General features: G+C 49.9%; 1 protein-coding gene across 1 annotated transcript; it reads left to right on the plus strand.

The window, feature by feature from the left end:
* Positions 1-395: 395 nt before the first annotated feature.
* TRIM21 (tripartite motif containing 21) lies at positions 396-8291 on the plus strand. The gene is made up of 7 exons (XM_049651440.1): positions 396-482; positions 1568-2012; positions 2500-2595; positions 3678-3908; positions 5705-5727; positions 6605-6705; positions 6988-8291. Exons 2-7 carry the CDS (start codon positions 1605-1607, stop codon positions 7536-7538), a joined length of 1410 nt encoding a protein of 469 aa, XP_049507397.1. The 5' UTR covers positions 396-482; positions 1568-1604; the 3' UTR covers positions 7539-8291.
* The last annotated feature ends 207 nt before the right edge of the window (positions 8292-8498 follow it).

The following is an 8498-nucleotide window of genomic DNA, read 5'->3' on the forward strand; positions in this document are numbered from 1 at the left end:
CCCTCACCCCTTGATGTTAAAAGAATATCCACACTCTCCTGAAAAGGACTGGTTTCTGGAAGTAGGAAGCACAGGATGGCACTTTAGGAAGAGCTCCAGGAACTCTTGTCCCCATCCAGACCTCCTTAGGAGCAGCTCCCACACGTAGGCACAGCATAGGGCTGTGGAGTGATGGTGACTAGCGTCAAAGAAGGCAGTATGAATCCTCCATCTAGTAGGTGCTGAGGACCATTAGTTACTGAGGACCTGGCAGGGAGCGCTCAGCAAGGCTGAAACGCTGAAGGGCTTTCGCTTAGTGTCAGCCCGGGGCGTCTGAGCCTCCTCCACCCACTGCCCCTTAGCTCCGCCCTGCGCATCACCCTCTCCTCCCAAGCTCCTCCCACTCCCTGCCCCTCGGCCCGCCTCCCTTTCAGACTTGCCTCTGAAGGAAAATCGAAAGTGAAATAGGGAACTTGCCGCCAGCTGCGGACTCCCCTGAAAAGGTGAGTGACTTGCCCAAACCCAAGCGCCCCAGCCCTGGCTGGGGGACATCTCCCCCTTGCCCCGGATCTGAGGGTCCCCTTGCATCCAGGTCTCATCCCTAGAGCCTGGGGTCCCTGTTCTCCCTTCTCCGCAGAGGGACTGGTCTCGATCAGCCCAAGCCCAGCGGTTCCTCCCGGGCTGACAGCCTGCCTGGGAGGGGGCCTGGCTGTGTACGTGACTTCCAAGTTACAGGAAAGGGGGAAGGGGCGAGGGCCGCCTTACTGCTGCTGCCGCCTGGGCAGGGAGAACGGGGCAGCAACCTAGCCTGGAGCGTGGTCTAGGGCAGCCCAGCGTGGGTAGGTCCGCAGTCCTGGAGACCCTCCTCTCCACAGTTCCCCTCTGGGAGTGAGAGGGGCAGGGTGGTAGATAGGTCTGGGTCTGTGCCCCAGAGGCAATGAGGACAGTTACCAGGTTCCGGAAGCTGAGAGGAGAGCCCGGGAAGTGCTCTACCACGTGGGTGGGTGGGTGTGAACACGTACATACACATACAAGCACAGACATGTATACGTACTACACGTATATGTACACACTTGTAAACATATTCTTATGTATGCAGTCCTGTAACCTGTGTGTAACGCCTGCCATCATCGCGCAGACTAACGAAGACGTACGCAAAGCACGCAGCACCTCCTGTAGCGCATGGAGAGTGCGTGGTAAAAGGCCGCACCTGTTACCACGAGCTGCTTGGCAGTGCACTTGGCACCCGACATGGGAGAAGACGCACAGGAAAAGGCCAGGGGCCGAGGGTTTAAGTAGCGGTGGACCTGATGAAGATGGAGTTGCCCACAGCTCTATCTCTGAAGTTCCCAAAAACAATCTTGCTCTCTTTTGGGGACTGCGTTTCCCCGCTGTCTGGCTGGATCAGTGGATGAGATTAGGGAGGAGAAGCTCTTGTTGCTCAAGTTAACGTTCTCATTTTATTTTCACACCCTCCACCTCACTCTTCCTCAGGGTTTCCTTGGGATTGCTTTTTTTTTTTTCCCCCCTCACACAACCCTTCTCATCTTCTCTTTTCCTTTTCTCCCCTCCTACTATGCTTCCGCAGGCTCTCCACAGGGCTGCCTCATAGGAACGTTACCGCAATGGCCTCAGCAGCGCCCCTGGCGATGATGTGGGAGGAGGTCACTTGCCCTATCTGCCTGGATCCTGTCGTGGAGCCTGTGAGCATTGAATGTGGCCACAGCTTCTGCCACGACTGCATCTCTCAGGTCGGAAAAGATGGGGGCGGCGTCTGCCCTGTGTGTCAGCACATCTTCTTGCTCCGGAACGTCAGGCCCAACTGGCCGCTGGCCAACATGGTGGACAACCTTAAACAAATTGGCCAGAGTGCCAAGGAGGGCATGCAGCGGGAGCGGTGTGAGGTGCACGGAGAGAAACTGCACCTGTTCTGCGAGAAAGACGGGAAGATCCTTTGCTGGGTGTGTTCCCAGTCCCAGAACCACCGTAACCACCACATGGTCCCTATTGAGGAGGCTGCTCAGGAGTACAAGGTGAGGCCTCAGCACAGAGGCGAAAGCATGTAGAAGGAGAGGCATCCCTGGTGGGTGCTTTGTTCCCCAGAGCTGGGGAGGTAGAGTCACCTGTGGAGCTGAGGAGTTGGGGAAAGGAAGGGTGCCTCCAACCTTCCGTGTCTAACTTAAGCCAAGAACTGCAAACTTGGTACAACTTTCTCATTTCCCAGGAGCGGGGAATACACTGAGGAAATGCTACAAGAATCACATTTCCTTGTCTCCTGATTAATTAGGAATGAGCATGCCCCCTACCAACAGTGTAGCTCTATGTTGTAAGAAACATTAGGCTTTTTCCAAAGTCTTCCCATCCACAGAATTTCCACCCCAGTCAGACTGTAGTCTCCCCTCTTTCTCAGCACTCAGTCTTTTCAAAGAACCAGCATGGTTTTCTCCTTTCTTATGCCACCCCACCCCACCCCACCCCACTTCTTGGTCTGATTGGGCACTAATCTATCGTTCTCTACAGGAGAAGCTCCAGGTGGCATTAGGGAACCTGAGAAAAGGACAACGGTTGGCGGAGGAGTTGGAAGTGGATATTGCAATGAAGAGAGCAGCCTGGAAGGCAAGAATCATGTCCTAAAAGGAATCTCAGATCAGAAGCCAGGGCAGAGTCCAGCGTCCCAAACTCAAGCTCTAACCATAGCTATGCCCATCTGAGGAGTGATAGTCAGTATATCTCACTCTCCAAGAACCAGCTATCCTCTAGGCCTCCTGACAGGAATAAAAAGGAGAGAGCTCCCAATCAGATACAAAAATCAAGAGTCTTAGGAAAAAGTGCTGAGAGGAACAAGCCATACCCTAAAGCTTCTGCTCCCTGAACCCAGTCTTAAGAAATGACAGAATCACTGCCTCAGCAGTGACCTCCTGGGGACAGAGGTCTCCCAGGAGAGATGCCCGGTGGCCAGGCCTGTCAGTAAATGACAAGGGCTGTGAGGAACAGACTTAAGGGAATGACCAAGACCAAATGTAGAAAAACCAATCTGACCAGGTGGTTGCTTAACCATATCCAGATCACTGGTCCAAAGTAGAATGGAGACCTAAAGCTTGTTCTATACCCATAACTTGGAGGTAGGGTAGTCAGGGATTAGAAGAGTGGAAGGAACTCATGGCCTGTAGAGCCCAGAAAAGGAAGATTTGGGATCAGAGAAGGATGAGTCAGGCTGTGGTGGCAAAAGGAGTCATCCTGTGTCGTCAGGTGACCTTCCAGTCACCAGCAGGAGAGGACAAGCAGAGATTATCCCAAAGACTCCCTTTCCTCAGGACTTCAGAGCAGTGTTGTGAGCCTGTCTTTGTGAGGTTGTTGGGGGTAGGGATGGATGTGACTCTCTCAGGAACTCCCTGAGAAATGAAGACACGGGGGCACATTTGGGTACTGGGTGGGTTTTGAAAGTCTGTTACCATACATATGCGACTGTAGGACAGCTACAGTGTGCCCCCCCCAAAATAATCCCATTCCCCTCTGAGCCCAGAAGCCTCACTCACTTATCTCCCCAGAAAAATTCTGTGTGTGTGTGTGTTTGTGTTTGCTCTAGACCCAGAGTCTGAGTGGTGAATCTACAGGGAATAGAAACCGATAGGAGTACCTTCATTCCTGAAGCTTAGGAGATTTTGATAAAAACCTCTCTCTTTCCATTTACACCAAAGAGTCAGGTTGAGACACACAAACTGAGGATTCACACAGAGTTTGTGCAGCAGCAGAACTTCCTGGCTGCAGAGGAACAGAGACAGCTACAGAAACTAGAGATGGAGGACAAGGAGCAGCTGAGAATCCTGGGTGAGAGGGAGGCCACACTGGCCCAGAAGAGCCAGGCCCTGCAGGAGCTGGTCGTGGAGCTGGAGAAGAGGAGCAGGGGCTCAGCCCTGGAGCTGCTGCAGGTGAGCCATCCCCCTCCCTGAGGTTCAAGGAACAACTGAAAAAAGGCTAAACCCGGTCCCTGGAATATTCCCAAACTGGAATTCAGACCCATGCTTGGTTTGCACTCAAGTCATGGGAAAGGTGCAGAGTTAGGAGGAAATATTCCATCCAGCAATTCAAAGAACCAGCCATCCCAGGTAAGTGCCTGCTCTGACACCTTCCAGGTTCATGACCTTGAGAAAGTTCCATAACTTTTCTGAGTATCAGGTTTCTCCTATGTTAAATGTATACTATAATGTTACATATCTCAAGGGATTTTTGTGAGGATTAAATGAGAGAAACCACAAAAACTTTTACGTGAGCATTTGACCATGAGCAGGTTTTCATAAATGTAACTAAAGACAGTGCCCTGGAAATTAAGAGACAGTGGCCCATCCCCAGCCCTGCCACCAATTCGCTCCATAATTCTAGGTTAAGTCCCTTCCTTTTCCTAGATCTAATGTCTCCATCTGTGGAACAAGGGGAGGGAGTGGACTGAATAATAAGGATCCCCCAGTGTTAGTCATAAATGTACCCTCTTCCCACTTTCTGCTGCTTCTGTGAACTACCCAAACCTGTTGGCATATGTTTGTTCTTTACAACTCACTCTTTCACCTGAAGAAATTTAGCTTAACAGGAAATTTGTCCTAAGCAATAGGAGCCAAGAAATCCTGTGTTGATAGGTTACTGATTTTTTCTAATTTTGTAACCACCGCCGATTCTTAAATGGCACATAGTATCTGCCTCTGTGTACTCAGGCTGTCACAGCAATACAGTGAGTTGGATGTCGTTATCCCCATTTCATAGATGAGAAAACAGAGGGGCAGAGACGTTGAGAAACTTAGACACTACAGCTAAATAACTTGACCAAGTTCACCCAAATAGTAAGTGGCAGAGCTGAAATTAAAATGAGCACATAACTATTTTTTAAACACTCATTGATGTGTGTGCTACTTAAAATCCTCTCGCATCCCTTAATGTGTTTGCCTCGTTTGGGGAAACTATTGACTAGCGGGTCTCTAAAGTCCCCTCTGCTCTAACCTTATACAGTTTTTCTCTTCCCAAACTTGCCAGTGTCTCTGTCAGATGTGGTCATGAAGCCAATTTTTTTGTTTAGTTTGGTTTGTGCAGAAAGGCTTCCTGGATTGGCTTGACTTGGTAGGCCCTCTTCTCATTGTCTAAATCTTGCTTCTGCCCAACACTGAGCCACACTTTCTAATGCACTTTTGACTGGGCCTAGGAGTGTGCCAATTCCTGGGTAAGGGTTCCCAAGCCCTGCAACAGCATATTCTCAAGTGATTTGATTTCACATACATCTGAGAAGGCAGCATTAACTCCAACATAGGACAGAGCCTTTCCTTCCCCCAAATGCAAGCCTGCAAATGAGATAGAGCAGTTTCTGTGCATCCTGACTTGGCCATTCTTTCCCTGTGACTGCCTCTGGGACTCAGCCAGGCTGGGCTACTTGTTCCTTTCCACTCTTCTTCCAGGAATCGGGGCTTTCTAATTTGTCCTCTGAATCAGAGTCCTTAAATTGGTCATCCTTCTCTTAGCTATAGGTCACACCCATGGTGGTTACCCTGGTTACCCCACAAGCATCCACACCCCTTCTGCTTCAAGCTGGTCAGAAATGTCTTTCAGGCATTGGCCCCAGAGGAATGGGGTAAAGCAGTGTCTTGTGGGTCTTGGGGGCTGGGGGGCATCACCCAACCCACAGAAATGAGGTCTAATGGTAAACCAGTGAGTCCAGAATTTACACACTCTCTTTTCTCCTCAGGAGGTGAAAAGTGTCCTGGGAAGGTAAGGAGTTTTCTTTGTAAGAGGAAGGGGCAGGGGGTTGCCTGGGTGGCTCAGTGGGTTAAGTGTCCAGCTTTGGCTCAGGTCATGATCTTGTGGTTTGTGGGTTCGAGCCCCACATTGGGCTCTGTGCTGACAGCTCAGAGCCTGGAACCTGCTTTGAATTCTTTATCTCCCTCTCTCTCTGCCCCTCCCCCACTCACACTCTGTCTCTCACCCTTTCAAAAATAAACATTAAAAAAAAAGGAGGGGGTGGTAGGAAGCACATATACCTGTGGAAGAGGTTTTTGAGTTAGAAAAACATGCACTCATTTTTCCCCCCATTCTCGTCCCTATTCTCAAATACCCAAACCTCCATAAAATATTTTCTGTTGTGAAGCTAATTAACAGACATCTTGGTGAGCTGCCGAAAGTAATTAGACTATATCATCCTTACAAAGTGAAGCCCCAACCAACAGGGAAATTTCTATTAAGTTCTGAGTCTACAGCCAGTTATGAATCTCCTAGAAAGAGCCAGAGAGTAAGACCCATGATATGGGGAGACGCCTTGAGGTTCCTTACAGAAGTGATTCCATCTGTATTAGATGCCTTGTGATAAAATGAAACAGTGTAAAACAGTGAGTGCCTGTTGACCTCAGGCTTGGAGAGGAGATACAAACTATCCATAGCTGCAGGGGCTGTGTAACCAGTAAGGCCTAGAAAGGAACTAAATCCTACCTCCTTTTGCCTCCCACCCCCACCCCCAGGGATCCCAGCAAAGGAGGTTTTTGTAAATTTGCATTGAGTTAAATTTTCATCCACAAGGGAGGTTATATAGTGTCAGGGTTCAGGAGGGTGAGGTGGGAGTTGGGGACAGGGTCTGTAACTCTGTTTGCCTCAGGAGTGAGTGTTGGAACCTGAAGAATCTGGACATCACCCCTCCAGACCTGAGGAGTGTGTGCCTCGTGCCAGGGCTGAAAAGGATGCTGAGGACTTATGGAGGTGAGGCGACCACCAAGAGACTGGGACTGGGGAACAGAAGTGGGTGATGAGGAAGCAGAGTCCCAGAGTCAGGGAGAGAGAGCAGGTCAGGGTAGGTGAGGCAGGGACAGGTAGAGAAGGTGGTTCCCTCAACGGTCAGGCCTGGCTGGGGGTCATTTCCTTCCACAGTGAGGCTCACAGATACCTCCTTATCCACAGCCCCTCATCCTCATCCCCAACCAGAGACACCAGGTTCCTGATTCCCCACACTCTCCCAGCCTGACTCTGGTCCCCTCTCTGCAGTAAACATCACTCTGGATCCATACACAGCCAATCCGTGGCTCATCCTGTCAGAGGATCGGAGACAAGTGAGGCTTGGAGACAGCCGGCAGGAAGTGCCTGAAAATGAGGGCAGATTTGACACTTATCCCATGGTCCTGGGTGCCCAGTTCTTTGACTCTGGAAAGGTTTACTGGGAGGTAGATGTGACAGGAAAGGAGGCCTGGGACCTGGGTGTTTGTAGAGACTCTGTGCGGAGGAAAGGGCATTTTTTGCTCAGCCCCCAAAATGGCTTCTGGACAATTTGGCTGTGGAACAAACAAAAATATGAGGCTGGCACCAGCCCCCAGACTCCCCTCCACCTTCGGGTGCCTCCGTGCCAAGTTGGGATCTTCCTTGACTATGAGGCCAGCACTGTCTCCTTCTACAACATCACTGACCACGGCTCCCTCATCTACGCTTTCTCCGAATGTGCCTTCGCTGGACCTCTGCGGCCCTTCTTCAGTACTGGTTTTAATGATGAAGGAAGTAACTCAGCCCCTCTTGTCCTCCGTCCATTGGGGGTGGGTTGGTAGGGATCCTCTGACCACTGGTAGCACCCCCTCTGTGGGTGCCCTTCTCAGCCACTGACCCTGCCTCATCTCCGCATGAACTCTGAACCACTTTGTCTCTGCAGACCTGTCAGGACACCAGCAAGCAGACTTTGGCAGGGACTTCACTGAAAATTTATGTCAGATGACCTTCACCATCAGCGTCCCTCCCTAGATTGCTTTATAATTCCCTCTATGAAACAAACTAATTGGCCCAAATCTTCTGGATCAACCGAAACATGTTTCTTTCTTCTTTATGTGACTCAAGTCTCATTTTCTCCTCTCCATCACTAGGCCTTTAGTCAGATCTCGGTTATTTACCTTTGCAGAGTTTGCAAAGGGGCTTCCTTTGTACGTGGGGCCTCAATCTAACCCATTCGATCCTTGTTCTCATATACATCTAGGATTATTGTTCCAATGTACACACATATAAGTGGCTCCACAACACCTATAGAAAAACAGCCATACTTTGAAAATAAAGACTGAATGATCCAGACCTTAGACTTCCACGTTACGTATCCAGCCTGCTGTACTCCCCATCCCTGCCATGCTCTCCCAACCACATCTTGTTGATATTGGAGTTGGTTAAGGGGCGCATCAATCTAAATCGAAGGGGTAATGGTTTTTTGATAGGTGAGCTTGGCTAGGCTATAAGCCGTCAGGTTTTCAATCACTAATCTAGATATTGCTGTGAAGGTATTTTGTAGGTGTTATTAAAAGTCCATAATCATTTGACTTTAACGGAGATTGTCCTGGATAAATTGGGTGGGTCTAATCCAATCAAGTGAAAGACCTTAAAAGCAGAACTGAAGCTTCACTGAAGATAATCCATCTATGAGTAGCAGCTTCAGCTCCTGCCAGAGTTCCAGCCTGCCCCTCCTAATGGCCTGCCCTGCAGATTTAGGTCCTGCCTTGCCAGCCCCCACAATTGTATAAATGCAATAA

Source organism: Panthera uncia, chromosome D1 (genome assembly GCF_023721935.1).
Source record: "Panthera uncia isolate 11264 chromosome D1, Puncia_PCG_1.0, whole genome shotgun sequence".
Classification (NCBI taxonomy): Eukaryota; Metazoa; Chordata; class Mammalia; order Carnivora; family Felidae; genus Panthera; species Panthera uncia.